Source organism: Schistocerca cancellata, chromosome 1 (genome assembly GCF_023864275.1).
Source record: "Schistocerca cancellata isolate TAMUIC-IGC-003103 chromosome 1, iqSchCanc2.1, whole genome shotgun sequence".
Classification (NCBI taxonomy): domain Eukaryota; kingdom Metazoa; phylum Arthropoda; class Insecta; order Orthoptera; family Acrididae; genus Schistocerca; species Schistocerca cancellata.
Genome location: NC_064626.1, coordinates 1050961287 through 1050981592, shown reverse-complemented (window position 1 = coordinate 1050981592; position 20306 = coordinate 1050961287). Strand labels below are relative to the sequence as shown.

At 39.2% G+C, this 20306-nt stretch overlaps 1 protein-coding gene across 1 annotated transcript in view; it reads right to left on the bottom strand.

Moving 5' to 3' along the window:
• Positions 1 to 202: 202 nt before the first annotated feature.
• LOC126125964 (protein D2-like) overlaps positions 203 to 20306 on the bottom strand; it is a 67466-nt gene continuing 47362 nt past the window's right edge. The window contains exon 4 of the mRNA XM_049915138.1: positions 203 to 402. Coding sequence (XP_049771095.1) covers positions 203 to 402 — 200 coding nt within the window. The remainder of the gene's footprint in view (positions 403 to 20306) is intronic.

The following is a 20306-nucleotide window of genomic DNA, read 5'->3' as shown; positions in this document are numbered from 1 at the left end:
ATAGAAATCCTAAGGAAAGGTTTCATAGGTTATTGTAGAAGGGAACAAAAGAGATATAGAGGAGATGGGATGGTTTCACAATCAACTATCTTCTCCTTCTCGATTTCTTCTTCCCTAACGTACAGCTTCACGTCAGAGGCACAAAAGCAGATGGTGGTTGCTCGTCAAACACCGGACGCCTGTGGCCGCGAGGGAGGCGCGGTCAGTAGGCGGCTCGGAACTGCGCGCCGGCCTGCGGTCCCTGCAGACAGTAGGGGCCGGCGTCGCGCAGGAAGTCTACCAGGCGGAACTGCGGGCGCAGCGCGGGCGCCCGCAGCAGCGCGCGGCCCGCGGGCTGCCGGTAGGCCAGCAGCAGGTAGCGGTGCGCGCCCGTGCCCGCCGGCGGCTCGGGCTTCTGGTACTCTGCAACAACACGTCCCACACTGACCACTGACTAAGGTGCTGCGGACATTCCTGTAACTTAGGGCAGTCGTTTCTCACCCTTCTCCAGAATCAGAACGGACTCAGGAAAAAACATTAATACATGACGTCTTACAAACTGTCTATTCAGGATAAAACGAAGCCGACAAGTCCCTGACTCTAATTCTTTAGTAAACAGCATGATACCATATTCTAGCGAACTATACGATACATTAATATTTCACATACGATTTGTTGGGGTCTATATTTGATTACTTACGAGTATTACTGTCAGGTCATTTATACGAGGATTGAAACTTGAGTAGTGGCAACTACTTATTCACAACCGGTGCAACAGAGTACATGTTTGCACCTGTTACTGTCCTTCAAAGTACAGGGCGATCAAAAAGTCAGTATAAATTTGAAAACTTAATAAACCACGGAATAATGTAGATAGAGAGGTAAAAATTGACACACATGCTTGGAATGACATGGAGTTTTATTAGAACCGAAAAAAAAACAAAGTTCCCAAATGTCCGACAGATGGCGCTGGACAACAAAACTGCTACCATGACGGGTGAGAGGTACGCCGATATGTTACAGAATCGCATCATCCCCAGCCTGGCTGATAAACGCCTGCTGGAACGTACGATATTTATGCAGGATGGCGCTCCACCCCATATTGCTAGACGAGTGAAAGATCTCTTGCGCACATCGTTTTGTGATGATCGTGTGCTCAGTCGCCACTTTCGTCATGCTTGGCCTCCCGGGTCCCCAGACCTCAGTCCGTGCGATTATTGGCTTTGGGGTTACCTGAAGTCGCAAGTGTATCATCATCGACCGACATCTCTAGGGATGCTGAAAGACAACATCCGACGCCATTGCCGCACCATAACTCCGGACATGCTTTACAGTGCTGTTCACAACATTATTCCTCGACGACAGCTATTGTTGACGAATGATGGTGGACATATTGAGCATTTATTCTAAAGAACATCTTCTTTGCTTTGTCTTAGTTTGTTATGGTAATTATTGCTATTCTGATCAGATGAAGCGCCATCTGTCGGACATTTTTTGAAAGTTTGTATTTATTTGGTTCTAATAAAACCCCATGTAATTCCAAGCATGTGTGTCAATTTGTGCCTCTCTATCTACATTATTCCATGATTTATTCAGTTTTCAAATTTATACTGACTTTTTGATCACCTGGTAGTCACCAGCGTTGTGTAGAACCCGTTGTCAGCGATGTGGAGGGCGTAGTATACCGTTAGCAAGGTCTGTTCTGTTGGTGGTGCGAATGGAGCAGTCTACTGCCTGTCGAATTCCTGGAACTGTTCCGAAGCGAATGGCACGAAGTGGTTCCTTCATCCTCGGAATCAAATCAAAGTCACAAGGACTCAAGTCCGATGAGTATGGTGGATGGTACAGTAATTCCCAGTCCCATCGACCGAATGGAACAGCCACAGTTTGCGCTCTATGCTCCCGCTCATTGTCGTGCAAAATGATGGGTGGGTTGCGCAGGAAGTGTCGCCGCTTCTTCTTCAAAGCTGGTATCAGGTGTTGCTCCAAAAACGAACAGTAATACTGTGCACTGACGGTCTGCCGTGGACGAACGTAATGTGTTAGGATAACACCATCACAGTCGTACACGAGAATCACCATAACTTTAGACCGCTCCATCCGCACCATCAACAGAACAGGCTCTGCTAACGGTATACTACGCCTTCCATATCGCTGGCAACGGGTTCTGCATAACGCTGATGACTACTTTGAAGGACAGTAACAGGTGCAAACATGAAACTCTTTTGTATCGGTTCTGAATAAATACTTGCCACTATTTAAGTTCCAACCCTCGTATTAAGTTCACATTTGTACAAGGGTAGTTTGAAAGTTCTCGCATTGGAATAATATAAACGAAGTACGTCAGCGAATTTTTTGTTACTTTCTTCTTTTTTTTTTGTCTTTCAATGAAGTCTTCCTATACATTAATGTACTGTTCCACTGCCTTCATCCAATGTCGAAAATTAAATACCTCCAGGCGTGCAAAACTACGGTCAGCTTCAGTTGTCAGTTCTTTGTCTGAAGAGAATCTCCATCACCAAGGACAATTTTGAGCTTGAGGTACAGATGGATGTTTTAAGGAACCAGATCGGCTATTCTCACTTGTGAGTTGGCGCGCATTGTCTTGCTAAAAGATGACTTTTTTCCTTGCCACCCATGGCTTTCTTTTGCGTATTTTTTGCTGTAGTTGGGTCAGAAGATTAGCGAGGTATTGTTCAGTAATCGTTTGACTAATGGAAAGATAATCTTCAGCAGCATCCCTTTCGCATCTCAGAAAACTGAAGCCATGATCTTTCCCACAGACCGTATTGTCTTTGCTTTCTATGTTGGTGATGAATAAACATGTTTTCACTGCTTTTGCTGTTGTTTTACCTCGAGGGTATAGCAGCGGACCGAAGATCCATCTGTGATCACAAACCGGCACTAAAAAATCTTTTGGTTGCTCTGAAAATGAGTCAAATATTGTTCGGACATTTCCATTCTCCTGCGTTTGTGATCCTGCGTTAAGAGTCGTGGCACCCATCTAGAAGATAACTTTCACATACAGTACTAGTACCACTGTTAAAATGTAATGTGCCTTTTCAGATGGCATCCCAACAGCTTCAGCAATTTCTCGCACTTTTAGTCGGCGATCCCCGTGACCATTTTATGAACTTTTGCAACAATTTCTGGGATGGTGTCACATCTAAGTTGACCACTACGCGGATCATCATATAAGATGTCCAGATCAAATTTAAACTCGTTTGTCTATTAGGCAACAACTGACCTTTCCCTTCATATCTTTTTTTACTAAGTAGTTAATCATTGCTCGAATCTCGGTTTTTTTCTGTCTTCGCTAATCACTACACGAGAACAACAGCAGAGTCGCCCCCCACCAAATATCTCTATCCAGAGTACTTGTGCATCACGTCTTTGCTCATAAAGGATGTCCTATTATTATGCGAGAATCTTGTTCCACTTGTGCTGATATCTCCTGGTTATTACGCGAACTTTTCAAATTACTGTCGTGTCAGTATGAAATGCTTTAGTGAGGTGTACCTGCTTTCTTATGGGATTTACTGTTGGCATTTAAAGTACGCTGACATATGAAGCTACCTCTGACAATGAACACCTGGTTTCAGAGAGCAGATATCTAATAAACGGCTTTAGCGATCGAGAAATTAAATTAGACATCTCTAAGAAACAAAAACACAAATAATCACAAGAAGACGATAAGCCCATATCATTCCCTCCTTTCTGCAGAGCTACAACAAATAAAATAGCTCGAGTCCAGAGCAGACATGGGATGACAGCGCTGGTCTCGGTGTTCCTGGAACTTATAAAATACCTTATAAATGTGGTAGCAGTTACAGTGGTCAGTCGGTAAGAATTGCGTGGAAACAGGGAGTTAGTGCTGAAAGGCAACAGAGACATAAGCTGAGTTATCCATCATCTAACGAAAGCATCATCACTGCTAATTTTCTTCAATTACAGCCACTGACATAATCTCTGGTAACATAAGAAAGCTCTGTGACTTTGTGATGTATGTATGACATGACTTGTCCGACTAAATTAAGTAACAGCCAACTGAAATCTAATCCTTTGACGATGACGTCGGAGGAATGCTTTTGCTATTGGCATATTAAGATTGTAGAAATGCATGACACACATTGTGCTGTCTTACAATACATTTATTCACAACCGGTTTCGATCATGGAACATAGTAGAAAAATAACTGTTGTAACAGCTTCATATTACATACATACTATTTAACCGGGAAAGCTAAGTCATTGCTGACTTGCAAAAGTAAGGAAACTGATACTCCACGCCATAATAAAATCTTAACAAAGCAGAAAAAATGTTAAAAACATGCAATACCAGTGAGTGCACACAACTATTGCTCAGGCCCAACAAGAATCAGTAGGCTAACACACAAGCTTATTCTTACAGATTTTTATGTTCTCAACGTTGTTTTTTGCTTGGTTGAGCCTGTACGATTTCAAGTCAGCAATGGCTTATGCTTTCCTGATTAAACGGTATGTATGCCATGTGATGTTGGTAGAACAGATATTGTGAAGATGGTCCGTGATCGAACCCGGTACTGAATAAGCAAGACAGGTTCATGCACTTCTCCAAGTATATCGATGCTGTTGACAAAAAAAAAAATTTTGGCGTATTAAGTGGCCACTCATCAGAACAGAGTGGATCTACAGACCAGATATAGCAGTTTCCAAATCGAACGCTAAGTTGAGATCTATATCTGCACCTGCGAGAGTTTTCTTAAATTTTATGTAAGTAATACTGGAGTTCTCCATGAGACATTTTACCTCCATATTGATCTTCACGCGACATGTCTGATCTCCGTCTTCACAAAGCAGTGTTCTAAGGTATTTAAATTCGTCTCCTCTTTGTACTGAGGAATCATTGAAATGTATTTGTAAAAGGAGTCGGGCTGACGTATGACAATCTTAAAATGTCTCTTTGGCGTTGACACTCAGAGCTAGATTACTGCTGTAATCTCCTACTATGTTGACAAGTTGTTGAATATCGTCTAAATTACCAGCAATCAAAACTGTATCATTAGCATAACGAAGGTATTGACAAAGACTCCATTAGTCTCTGTGCCTTTGTATATATTATCAAGTGCCTCCTGAAACATACTCTCTGAGAACAAGCTGAAAAGCAGGGGTGCCAGAACGTATCATTGTCGGACTCTATAAACATTAGCCAAGTCGCTGACATTATCGAATTCAAAGCAATGTGGGCACAATGTGGCTGTTTATTGTGATTGTAGAACTTTGACTTTCCTGCAAACATGTAAGCTGAGACGCCCTAGGTTAACGAGATGGGCTTTGTATTTACAGAAATATGATATTGACAAGAAATATAGGCACGAGGCTAAGATTGTAGTACGCTGATGTTTTATCTGTAAGTACAGAGAATAATGGGAAATACAAAAATCCATTTATGTATAAAGAAGTGGTGCATATTTTAGTTACAGTGATTAAAATATATGAAGAGGGATTGAAAAAAATATGAGGTATAAATAATGTACCAAAAACAAGATGGCAATCTTAAATTTGTCAAAAGTTATGTAAGCGACCCAGAAAATCCGAAGACATTGGAGTTCCAGAAAAGCATAATGTTTAGATGGAGAAAGAAGACAGACTATCAGTGTAACATCTTTTTCCCAGAACAACATGAAGGTTTGCTCATCAATTATATCCATAAGAAATTTAGTCACTATGGGGAAACTTATCTAAACAGTAATTTTCAGTAACACCGAGACAGGAGAAAAAGCTGGTGGCAATGTGAGACCAATGACAGAAAGTGAGTGAAAACAATAAGATTGTACATGGGATGTGTAGTGCAGTGTAGTGAACCAACTTGTTTTAATAACAATGAATTTGTTCAGCCTGTTACTCGTATCTAGGACAGGTTTTATGTATATGTTTCTATTGGTGAATGGCTATATGAACAGGGTAAAATTATACCCCATGCTAAGATCTAATGCTGAAGTACTTGTAGACAAACTTGAAAAAGGACTATTTTGTGAAAATAGGGGTACCAAAATCCATTTTGTGGGATAATGGTCTGAATTTTATATCTATATGTTGTACGAAATGTTTAGAGAAGAGTAATGCTGAACAAACAGAAATGTCAACTTACTTTCCTCACAATAATATGTGTGAAAGGATAATGAAAGATTTAAATAAGTAACTCCAAACTTACTGTCACTGGGCACATTATTTCGACTACTCTTAGGAAGTAATAAATCATCTATGGCATGAGCAGGTAACTAACAAAGATTTACTGCAATTTCCTGAGTAAGCTGAAGTCTGCGATCTCACCTTCAATTTGGTAAGCTCCGATTTACGGCTACAAAATGTGGAAATCGTGTTTCTCACATAATCATGCAATATGACGATGTATTTACGAAATTTGTCATTAGTAACTTTCTTGCATAATCCTGTATGATAATATTGTTCTACTAAAATTGGTTGTACCAGATTTCACTTTAGAATAACCTATGTGCAAAATAGAGTACACACTCTATTTTTTCCAAATCATTCACAATTAATGCTATGCTGACATGATTATATTTCAAATTTAATTTACATAGAGATAAACAGAACTTCGTTGTTCATCAAACTAAAAATCATCATTATATTTCAAAAACACACTTAACTTAAGGAATAAATTATCTTAATGTAAAAGGTAAATATAAATACACCTTTTGGCATAAGATATCTTCAAATTTGACATTTCTATTTTGCATTTAAATCAAGAATTTTTATTATTAATGTTGTTCTGAGGTATTTGTAAACATTAAATGAATATTATGTCAAATCTCTAATTTGAACGAAAGTCTAAAACATCCTGGAAGCAATACTGTTCATATATATAAATATAAATATAAATAAATAAATATATATATATATATATATATATATATATATATATATGTGTGTGTGTGTGTGTGTGTGTGTGTGTGTGTGTGTGTGTGTGTGTGTGTGTAAGAACCAGTGGTGACTGTATAGAATTTGTTTTAAAAAGGTGTTGTGAATATGTCTCTTATGTTTGTAAAGACCTGTTCGTTGTATATTTATGAACAAATCTGCATGTAATAAAATCGTGTGAGCAGAAATCTTCCAAATAAACTTGTCAAAGTTAGATCTCAACTAAGTGTTTCAGTCTTTTATATTAAAAAAACCAGATGATTCTTAATATAATGAAAATTTTTATCTGTAATTTTCTGTTAGACACTGATGCTGAATGAAGATAAGTACTAACATAACATCTTCTCTTAGAACATATGATCTGCAATATTAGAGACATTCATGAGAAGTGCGTCCACAAAGTTTTAGTAATCTAACCAAGAGGGTGTTGTTATAGGTTACAGGACTTGCGTTGTGTAAACTAATGCGTGGAATTAGGGCAAATCGCTACAGCATCAAAGTGCTGTAATTAGCAAAGTATGAAAAGCCTGTGCACGGAATCGCTGTCTGGAGGGTCTTGGTCCTCGGTTCATATTTGAGCTAGGATCATGGGGTGAAAAATTTTTGGTTTAGCCTCGGCCAACAGCCATTTCTGTTGCCATTTGAACATCTATCTTACTGTAGCTATGTTACAGTATATTAAGGAAGATTGTGTGAATCGATTTATTCCTTTTTCAAAATATTTTAATAGGTATAAAGTTATTGCTATGCTAATGGCACCTTTTCTATGTGCACCGTTAGGATTTTTCATGCAAAAACAGTCACCCTCATTTGGATTTCACTTGCGAGAAGAGTTACCCTTAAATAACTACTGACTGGAGCCACACTCGTGGCTGTATAGGACTTTGGTATCAGACAAATTTTAATCATTTCAAAAATTATTGTTTGGTTTGGATTTCATATGGGAGGTGTTTGAAGGGCACATCTTCTACACTTAAAGCTTGTGTGAATCGGTTCAACCTTTGCACAAAGGTGGTTAAATGGATAAAGTCAAAACGAAATTTTTCTATCCAGTGGTCCTTACCCATCATCGAGATAAGATCGTTTAAAGTCGGTGTAAATGCGGCACATAAAATTCGTTCTTATTTGAATTGGATATGCAGAAACGGTTTAAAATGAATCAAATTAATAAGTGGTGCAGATGATAAAAAATATATTATTACAGTAATTATAGGAAGCATTAGCAAAAAAATCTTTTAATTTTCTGGTTTTATGTGTGAAAGAGAAGGCTTTTGTGCATGAAACTGTGCTTCCTAGAAATGCATTGCAATTTAAGTGCTGCATTTGGGTATAATTTAAAAACTTGTTATTACAGTTGATTATCATTTCGTTCTTTATATATTAAAGATTTTATTCACCATTGACTTGATATAATCGAAAATCTTTGGACATGCAAAACAATGCATGTACCAATCCAGAATTAGTCCCAACACTGTACAAAGTGTTATACTGATTGATCGAGCATTTAAAGTTTTATCCATGATCATGCAGAAACCTATACCCGAAAATTGCTATAAAAAGATGGAAATGAGTATATGGCATCGTTGGCCGGGAGGCCCCATGCAGGGAAGTTCGGCCGCCAAGTGCAAGTCTTATTTCAGTCGATGCCACATTGGGCGATTTGAACGCTGGTGATGAGGATGAAATGATGATGGCAAAACAACACTGTCTGCAAGCGGAGAAAATCTCCAACCCTACAGGGTTGCATGGGAGGCGACATGTTACCACCCAGCTAAGCAGGCGGACTTGCAATAACAATAATTGTCAGCAAAAAGGTCACCCTATTTCTGACCAACAGAAATGTTTTACTTCGTTTTCTTATGGAAAATTTATTTTCGGAGAAAAAGGTTAAGCTCTTCAATTTGTGAAGAATATGGAAAATTTGATAGCACTTTTTCGTTCATACACTGTTCTGAAGACCTGCTTATTTCAGCCAGTCATACTCATACTTACTTCAGATTGGTTGTTGCAACATTTCGTGCTATAATTATTCATGGTTTTCTGGCGGCGTTTTCTTAATTTTCACTTTGTGTTATTGCAAACATGAAAGAAAAAATGACAAGAATTTTAAGATCAGAGAGAATAATAGTTTATTATTTGCTATGTGAATCGTTCAGCTTGTGATATACCAATCTTTTAAGTAAGTTTATCTATGTAATATGTAGTATTGTAAGTTTATCTGTATATTATAAACTGTTTACACATACTACTATCATAAGTTTTGCATGGTATTCAGTATTTCGTTCGCTATCGTAATTGTGTTTGCTGTTATTCCATGTACTCCATTAAGTATTTTTGGTTATTTTTCATATGACTGCGTGTACATACTCATGCATATGTAAATAAAAGTGTATAACTATAAAATAAAAAATTTAAAAAACAATGAAAACTAAACCAAATTTTTAAAAATTAAAAATATTAAAAAATAACAAACTAGTAAAAATATTAACAATTAAAAATATGAAACTAAAAAAAATCCTCCTGTGAGCATATGACTTTGACATGGTGGTGATGGATGTGTGTTGTGGGGACACACTCGGCTATACTGAACAGTTTCATCCATACCAGACAATTAACCACAGAGGAACCAGACTAACATAGCAGAACTCAACCAATATTGCTCAAAATACTTTTAAAAAACCGATAACAGATCAGTCGTCACTCGAGTCAACAAAAATCTACATCTGATGCCAAGCTATTGTGGTCTAATGTCAAAATTACGGAAGAGGTAAATTTGGGGACCAGAATAAAAAATCATGCTAGGTAGCACAAACAGGCGAACATGTCCTGGGTAGAGTTAGGAATGTGAAAACAGGGAACTAGCTGTTCGATTTATCTAGCAGCTTCAAAGACATCTTACCGAGCGAGGTGGCGCAGTGGTTAGACACTGGACTCGCATTCGGGAGGACGACGGTTCAATCCCGCGTCCAGCCATCCTGATTTAGGTTTTCCGTGATTTCCCTAAATCGCTCCAGGCAAATGCCGGGATGGTTCCTTTCAAAGGGCACGGCCGACTTCCTTCCCCATCCTTCCCTAATCTGATGAGACCGATGACCTCGCTGTCTGGTCTCCTTCCCCCAACAAACCAACCAACCAAAGACATCTTAATTAAAACATATTGACATATTCGTGTTTTTTTAAGAGTTAACCTTACTTATTCAGTACAGTGAGCTCTCTTAGCTGCAAGGTGCCGGCACATTTGCATCTTGACATTTATAGGCTTAAGTTCCTTATCCTGTGCCCAAAAACCAGAAGATTCGCCAACCATAGTAAACAATATATACTTTTTAGAATCACATAGCTGAAGATCATACATGTAATAGCCTAATAGCTAAAAAAGTTTCTCTTGGGAGGGAGGGGTAAAATTTCTAGGGGTGTATTTATTCCTGGGAAGACGCTAAAACAGTTCTTTATGATTTCTGGGAGGGAGGTTGATTTTTTCCCTGAGGCGACCATTTCTCCTCCAAACACACACCCTGTTACATTAATGATGAGGTGTGTAACAACAAATACACCGGAACGTATGTGCTTCTGGAGAGTAGGATGCATCTACAATAGGAAGTATCAGGGTAGGATTGCATCTATAATAGGAAGTATTGTAGAGTGGGGAAGCATGCAACCAACTTTACTGACATATGGTGTCATGCTGTGTGATACGAGAAATGTCATGTTGGATGACACGATGGCATTTGTCATGTTATATGACATACATCATGTATCATGTTGCTTTACGCTAGTACTAATGAATCACAAAGTATGAATATGTCAAGTTGTTTTGATTTAAACGTTTTTAAAGCTGCCAGATAAGTCGAAAAGGTAATTCCCTTTTTTACATACCTAACTCTGGCCAGTATATATTCGCCTTTGTTGAACATTCTTTCGTCCATCTGTGACCCGGAACGTGGTGATGATGAGATAAGAAGACGGGTCACACTAGGGCGAGTGGCTATAAAGAAGGTCACCAAGACCTGGTAGAACAGAACAATAATGAACACAACAAAGGTCCTGCTTGTTGAGGTACTCATGTTTTCTGTCTTGTTTTATGGTGGAGGGACATGGCCCATTAAAGCCAGGGACAAACAGTGCATCGATGAATTTGAGCTTTGGTGCTGGCGCAGGAAATGGACTGAAAGAAGGATTCAGTTATTGAGTAAATCAGTATCTCCAAGCGCCTATCTTCTCGTATCAGCCAATTCTCCAGTTCTTTGGCCATATTGTTAGAAGAGATGGAGAGAAGTTGGAGAAAATAGTCATGGAAGGGAATATCGAGTGCAAAAGACAGAGAGGAAGAACAGGGAACAGGTGGATTAATAAAATCAAGAAGATATTGGGTCTGCATGTTCTGCAGGTTCTGAAAGAAGCTGGTAACCATCCAGGATGGAGACGCTTGGTTCATGGGGTCACGACTCTCAGCGGTGGCCACAACGTCTTGTGATGATGATGGGGCATTTTTCATTCTGGTAACCTATTATTTGAACAGGTAGAATCTCCAGCTACTGTATATGTAGCATTTGCTAAGAAGGGGAAAAAGTAGGGATAACATTTAAGTAAATCGCTTTGGAAAGAAAGAAGCATCATGCCTGGGCACCTCCATTGAGTTTTCAGACAGACCTCATTTTAATGAAAACATGGGAAAAATAAAGAAAAGTAATAGCCGAAACAAAAAAGTATACTGAAGAGCATGTAGATCCATTTAGAATAACAGAGAAGCTGCATCCTAATGCTTGGCAAATGGAATAATGGAAATAAAAAATTTAAAAAATGCTGTAACATTGAAAAATATTGTAGTGCAGATTTAAAACGATATGTCCATTAAGAATAAGGAATGAGGATGAGACTTTAGAAGGCTTCCATTCTTTACAATTCTAGTGACTGACGATCACCAGATACCCAAGTTATTGGCAACAATACTTAATTTCTTTTAGTGTATCATTCATCATCTTCTGTGATTCTGAACTGTATGTATCACCTTATATATTCTTTCCTATCAAGAGAATCTGAAACAGGTGTTGAGGAATGTTAGAATGAGCATGTTGCTTAAAATAGGTATCTATTTTCTGTACGAAAGTTTGATCTTGTATGTGCATTGAAATGCACATTTGACAATATCAAACTTACGATATTTTTGTGTCCTGGTTTAACGTTAGTCACTTAATCTGAACGGCAGAAGTGAATTTTCACACTTCCATTTGAAGAATAATTTATCTTCTTCAGTGTCTGTATCCCCTCTCAAAATGGTGGCATACTTCCCTTTATATGTTAGGTCTTGTACTGCCAGATGGCCATGATACCTCCTGGACTTTAGAGAGTGTACAATATTTTTGTACATGTGCATTATGTGGTGTGGCTGATGTATTTTAAGTGGGGAACAAGGTGCATTAGCACGTTCTATCAGCCTATCATTACAATCTCGTTATTCTAGTTCGATAGTCCTTTGGTTTTCTTCACTGCGAGAAATTTCTGACTTTTAATAGTAATGTGAAATCTATTTCACAGTTCTTGATAGTGTGCTGCATCAAGAGTTGTTATTTCTCGTGTGCTCGTCATTACTTATAGGTGAAGGTCTTAACATACTGTTTAGTTTGTGCCTTAAGAGCTTCATTTATTAGTTTTCTATTTCAATGCGAATGTTATCACTAGTACCAATTTAACGTACTACCACCATTATAGTCGAATTTCTTAGTGTGCTTAGGATCTGTTGATTCGTGTGCAACAGCTGGTTGCACGAAACTTCACTTACTGTAGAGTTAGTAGCGTATGACTAAAACAGTCATGATTCCATGGCAGCTTCTTTAGGAGTCTGTTTTGACCACTGGAAAATCGCTGAGGCAATAGCAGCACAGCTGGTGAATGTGTGGCCACGGAGAGTGTCTTTCATTGTTGGAAAAAGCCAAAAGTCACTAGGAGGCAGGTCAGGTGAGTAGGGAGCATGAGGAATCACTTCAAAGTTGTTATCACGAAGAAACTGTGGCGTAACGTTAGCTCGATGTGCGGGTGCGTTGTCTTGGTGAAACAGCACACGTGCAGCCCTTCCCGGACGTTTTTGTTGCAGTGCAGGAAGGAATTTGTTCTTCAAAACATTTTCGTAGGATGCACTTGTTACCGCAGTGCCCTTTGGAACGCAATGGGTAAGGATTACGCCCTTGCTGTCCCAGAGCATGGACACCATCATTTTTTCAGCACTGGCGGTTACCCGAAATTTTTTTGGTGGCGGTGAACCTGTGTGCTTCCATTGAGCTGACTGGCGCTTTGTTTCTGGATTGAAAAATGGCATCCACGTCTCATCCATTGCCACAACCGACGAAAAGAAAGTCCCATTCATGCTGTTGTTGCGCGTCAACACTGCTTGGCAACATGCCACATGGGCAGCCATGTGGTCGTCCGTCAACATTCGTGGCACCCACCTGGATGACAATTTTCGCATTTTCAGGTCATCATGCAGGATTGTGTACACAGAACCCACAGAAATGCCAACTGTGGAGGCGATCTGTTCAACAGTCATTCGGCGATCCCCTAAAACAATTCTCTCCACTTTCTCGATCATGTCGTCAGACCGGCTTGTGCGAGCCCGAGGTTGTTTCGGTTTGTTGTCACACGATGTTCTGCCTTCATTAAACTGTCGCACCCACGACCGCACGAGGAGACACATGCATAACTCCGTCACCACATGTCTCCTTCAACTGTCGATGAATTTCAATTAGTTTCACACCACGCAAATTCAGAAAACGAATGATTGCACACTGTACAAGTAAGGAAAACGTCGCCATTTTAAGTATTTAAAACAGTTCTCATTCTCACCGCTGGCGGTAAAATTCCATCTGCCGTATGGTGCTGCCATCTCTGGGACGTATTGACAATGAACGCGGCCTCATTTTTAAAACAATGCGCATGTTTCTATCTCTTTCCAGTCCGGAGAAAAAAAATAGGAGGCCTTAGAACTAGAATGCACCTCGTACAACAGCACTGTTATTACAGAGATCAAGAATCTACATCTACATCTACATTTATACTCCGCAAGCCACCAAACGGTGTGTGGCGGAGGGCACTTTACGTGCCACTGTCATTATCTCCCTTTCCTGTTCGAGTCGCGTATGTTTCGTGGGAATAACGACTGCCGGAAAGCCTCCGTGCGCGCTCTAATCTGTCTAATTTTACATTCGTGATCTCCTCGGGAGCTGTAAGTAGGGGGAAGCAATATATTCGACACCTCATCCAGAAACGCACACTCTCGAAACCTGGACAGCAAGCTACACCGCGATGCAGAGTGCCTCTCTTGCAGAGTCTGCCACTTGAGTTTGCTAAACATCTCCGTAACACTGTCACGCTTACCAAATAACCCTGTGACGAAACGTGCCGCTCTTCTTTGGATCTTCTCTATCTCCTCTGTCAACCTGACCTGGTACGGATCCCACACTGATGAGCTGATGAGCAATACGGAAGTATAGGCCGAACGAGTGTTTTGTAAGCCACCTCCTTTGTTGATGGACTACATTTTCTAAGGACTCTCCCAATGAATCTCAACCTGGCACCCGCCTTACCAACAATTAATTTTATATGATCACTCCACTTCAAATCGTTCTGTACGCATACTCCCAGATATTTTACAGAAGAAACTGCTACCAGTGTTTGTTCCGCTCTCATATAATCATACAATAAAGGATGCTTCTGTCTATGTATTCGCAGTACATTACATTTGTCTATGTTAAGGGTAAGTTGCTACTCCCTGCACCAAGTGACTATCTGCTGCAGATCTTCCTGCATTTCGCTGCAATTTTCTAATGCTGCAACTTCTCTGTATACTACAGCATCATCCGCGGAAAGCCGCATGGAATGTCCACTCTTAGTCAAAATATATCCTGATTAGAAACTTACTGGCAAATTCAAACAATGTGGCGGATCAGAACTCCAATCCGGAAGCTTTGCCTTTCACGGACAAACGCTTTGTCGTCTGTGTCGCGCGTGGATAGCTCCGACGGCAGATATTTTGCCCGCGAAAGGCAAAGGTTCCGGGTTCGAGACCAGATCCGCCACGTAAATTTAAACTGACAGGAAGTTTCAAGAAATGGCTATATTGGTATGCTTTACCCATTTGTTAACTCTTGTGATATAGTTATGAGACCTCTGAAACTGTGATCATCTACGATTAACGTTTATAGTAAACTGAGCAGTATACGTATTCTGCTATTACTGATCTGTTTCTTACGTACTCTTGACTGTCACATATGCTTGGTTTTATGAGTAACACTGTCTTGCATGAAAATAAAGGGCACGATATTTGGCTAAGCACTCTCCCCAAATTCTGCAGTCCTTGCTTATGTGTCAGTTTATTTCCTGACCTACAAGTAGTGTAACTAGCGTTCGGCAAAAGACTGGGAATAACTTGTGAAATTTCGAAACGATATAAGGGTCCATATTAAAACAGAAAAAAAGAAAAAAGCGTAAGTCTGTAACGGCGCAAATATGTTTTCACACGATAGTAAAACACGGTAATAAGAGAAAAGGGAATGAAGGTTAGAACTTAAAGCTTCCTCGTAGTGAAGGTCATTACTGGTCGAACACTGGATGAACCTGAAAGATAATAGAAGGAATAAACCGTTACCTTTTCAAAATGAGCCTCCAGGCACTCGCCTGAAATAATTTAGCGAAATTGCGTCAAACCTAGAGCAGGATGGCAGAATGGAGAATTGAACTCCGCTGCGAGAAGTAAACCACTGTCTTCATCACCGCATCGTCTCAAAATAAATCTTCAACTTTTCAATGGTTCTTGCATTACTGAAGCACAATACACTTCTTAGACTGATTAAACATCAGATGACGGATGAGTATGTAGTTACAAAGTTTAATATTATTGAATTATCACAAAAAATTAAAGAGCAACGTTTGTATTTAAACTGCCTTTGTGGGTTTGGTGTTTCTACTGACTGGTTAATTAATATTACATGACCATAACAGTTATCTATTTAATTGCATCATCAAAACTATTGATTGAAAATCTTGGATCTAGGTCGAACCAGCATCTGTTACTGTTCTATCAAAGACTAATTCTCACGTTCTCTTGTTGAATGAAGTACCGGTCTGATCTGGACTGGTTAAAAGTTTCCACGTTGCTGTCTCTACTGTTTTCGACATCTGCTCTCCAGCCAACGGAATATCAATACCCTTTGTGCTTGTCTCTCGTCAACAACTCTGTCAACATTGCCTCACCTCGTCCAAGTACGCAGTACTTTATACAAACCACCCACTTTGCTTCAGAAACGGATTCCGCTACAAATTACACCTGCTTCTGTAATCGTTTCACATTTCGCACAAATTGTGCGAATATCCTAGTACTGCTCTGTATCATTTCACAATGACGTACTTACACCACTTTCTTCTTTCTTAATGGGAAATCAGTTAATTAATTTTGAGACACCTTGAAGCAAAGCCTTATCACTGACCTTCAATGACCTTTCATTAGAGGCAGAGTTCGGCATAGTGGAGTGGTGGCAAAGTGCACGCTTGCTAACGGAAAGGTCGTGGGACTGAATCGTGGCAAGACTACTGACTTCTTTTTGTCTCCCTTTGATATAGCCTTCACCTCTCAGTGACGTGAAGATTCGCTACGAATGAAACGTGGTTGGGTCTCCACATTAGCCTGTAGTTTCCGTTTCCCTGACGTGGGCAACTGTAGAAGGGTTAAAATATCCCTAATGGGTTTGTTTCTCGGGTGACATCCAACGTCTGGTCCACGTTGGAAGACACTGAGGTCTCCTAATCGATCCGCACTGCTGTGACAGCTTCTTTACTCACAACATAATACTCTAAGCTTCGTTTCATTCGGGCGGTGGATTGGCGCAGTGGTTAAAACACTGTACTCGCATTCGGTAGGATGACGGTTCACGTCTGCCTTCGTGATTTGCTTTATATTGGCGGGTCTACTTCTCGTGACATACAGCAATCAGTTCCGTGTTACATAGAGACGTCCAAATACTTTTGATCCGATAGTTTACCTCGTCTGTGATGTTACCAACTTATGCTTCAATTGATTTGCCTCAAGTTCATATAACACATAGTGCTTCAGTTTTATTTCTGAAGCCCTTCGACTATATAAAGTGGGTAAATTTATCAGTGAAATGTCAGAGACATGTTTTAGAAAGTTGAACTTCCGTCTACGACCCTACATTTAGCGTGGTTCAGTGCTTTCTGCATTGATTGTACTGCGTTGTTTCTTCAGTATCGATTAGACAGTATATTGCTTTCAATATTTTTTATGTCTCTTTATTCCTTGTACGCGAATCTTTCGTATCGTAGATGACTACTTAAAAAATTGGAAATGTTTTACTTCTTTTGGCTTTGGCACTTCAGTTCGTTGGTTTGTTGACTGCCTGGCTGTTGGCAAGGCTCTCATTTTTGTGAGATTGTCTGCATCGGTGTAGTATATTATTCTTGGCGCTAAGTTTCCGTTTCGCTACTTTACAGATGCGTATTTTTAAAACTCCCCTGCAAATTTTCTACCGTGACATTTATAGTATATCTGTACTCCGCAGATTCACTTGTGTAATAGTGCAAGATTAGTAATGTACCATCTGTTAAAAATTTTCCTTTAAATTTCTCGAGACGCTTCATTTGCGACTGTAGCATAGAAATTAAAACAGCTTATATGCCTCTATGGAAGCTATTGTTACTTAATATTATGACCACTATCCCTATGGAAGCAGTATTTAAGACTGTGTAGGATATATCTCGATTTCTTACTGAAAATATTTTGTTACTTAATTTCTCAGTAGATATTTGCGAGATAGCAGATGTCTTTCCCTAACCGCCTTGCACTTCGGAAGCTTCTATACCTCTGTGACACCCTCTGATGAATTAAAATAACTCGTGATTAACTTCCATTTTAGCAAACTAGCAATTACGTGACAGTTTCAGTAATTTCTTATTTGCTCTTTTCATCCAGTATTCTGTCGTGTGTTATTTGATTTTGAAATAACGATGACTGCACACTTTTGCAAACAAATGTGTTTTTTCTATAAATCAAAACATGCTTAGATACGTTTGTGTCTTCGTATTTCTGAAGCACAACAATATCACCAAAATGACCGGTGACCCAACTACAAGGTACCAGGGAAACATTTAACCAACACTGAAAAACATCAACAAAAGAATCACAAAGGGCCAGATAAAAATAATGGCACACAAAAATCCAAAAGCACCTACTCTAAATTCCTTAAAGAATGTTCACAAACAAAATATTTCCAGATGACCAGTCATTTACTTCAGAAAGGCTCTGTCTTATCACCTAGCCCAGCATACGCACACATCACTAAAGGAAACACACATTTCTGAAAACAGTAGGAACCTAGAAAAATCAAAGAAATTGGTACATAGGTTCAAGAGGTTAGACTTTCCAAATACATCAAGCCTTACATCGTTTGATGTCACATTCATGCACACTTGCATTCCAGCAGACGAAAAAATCATCATCACACAAGGACTAAAACAGTAAAGCAATACACCAGACACACACACAGACTTTAAAGAAATACCAACCAAACTAAAAACTATAACAGCGTAAAATCAGTTGATATTCAATAAGTAATTTTATTCCCAATGTCAAGAACAGACAATGGGATCACCGATTAGTGGCCTCTTAGCCAACATATTCATGAACCTCATAATAAAGCAAAACAGAACAATTCGTAGTTATATACTGGTACTGTTATGTTGATGACATATCATACCTGATTTAAAAACCACATACACACATGAAACACTTACGTAATGAACGAAACAATTTACACACGAACATTCATTTCACATTAAAAACAGAACAGACAATGCACTAAATTTTGTCGATCTCATGATAAGAAAAATCAACACTCATTATTTGCAATATACACTAAACCTACAAGCACAAGCAGAACAATCCACAGCTGCTCTATCACCCATGGAAACATAATGAAGCAAGCTCAAAATGCATCCTCCACAAATTAAACAGAACACACAAAAGCAAACATAACAACATACAGAAGTTAAATACACTAAAGCAAATAGCACTGGAAAATGGTTACGATACAGATGTGATAGAGAAACGAAACCAAAAACTATCTAAACTAACATGGAATGAACATACAACATACACAAATGAGCTTTCGACGCAACACAGACAAACACAACATAGAGACAGTGGCCTCCCACAAGATACAACAGTAAAACACCCACACACAAAAGCAAAATAGCAATAACTCGTCTACAATAATAAAATATTTCACGGAATAGGCAACATTTAAATAAACAGAGATCTCAAATAGGGTAAAAGAAAACAACAGAACACAGGGAAACACCTATAGATCAATTCAACAGAGAGGGTATGCATAGGGAAAACATGTAGCAACTTTATAACAAGATATTCAGAACACCTATGAGTTCTCAAAAGTAAGTGCTCCCATAGCAGATTCACTGACCACTTAATAGCCCATAACCATTACACAACTAAAATAGAAACAGATTTACAACTACAAAAAACCCAGCCTCAGCCTAAACCGTAAACAAACTAAAGACGACACAAACAGATAAACACACATACATGCGCACGCTCTCTCTCTCTCTCTCTCTCTCTCTCTCTCTCTCTCTCACGCACACACACACACACACACACACAGGGGGAGAGAGGGGCAGACGGAGAAGGAAAGTAAACAAAGTTCAAATTTGGTGCCAAAATGATACGAGAACAAGTCAACAACAACAGAGACTGGGCACAAAGAAGAGGCATAAACGCGGTGTTTTGTGAACTGAAAAAGAGTTATCTGCGAGTGAAGTTACGCAGATTCATGCATTGCGTGTCCCTGTTCATCTTTACAACAGATGAGAACGGATATTTTGAACTTAGCTGTAAATAGTCGCAAGATATAGTCGCGAAATATTTTCACAAAGCAAAATTATTTTTATAGATACTGTAATTTCTTGACTCGTCAACCAAACCCACAGTGCCATCATTAAAATGCCGATGAGAAGCTACCAATAAACAAAAATTTACAGAGAGTCTTACACAACCCAGCAACACAACAAAAAATTTAGATAGTAAGAACAAAAGATAAAAGCTGTTTTAGGTCTAATTACGTCAGAATAATTGTCACTTAAAACGTACAGGGACTGAATAAAGGGAACCCACTGCTAAGGGCACAAAGCTGCTAAAGTATGTTTGGGTTTATATAAAAAATGGTTGCTTGCTTAACAGGTAGATGCTAAATACAGTAATTTTTTCATCCTTTAATCACAGTTCTTTCCACTTTCTTCAGATCACGTCACACCTGTTTTCTTAGTGCTTCCGCTTTAGAATCTTCTAAATTTAACATTTTTCTTCCTGAAAAATCTCTTTCTGCTGCTTCT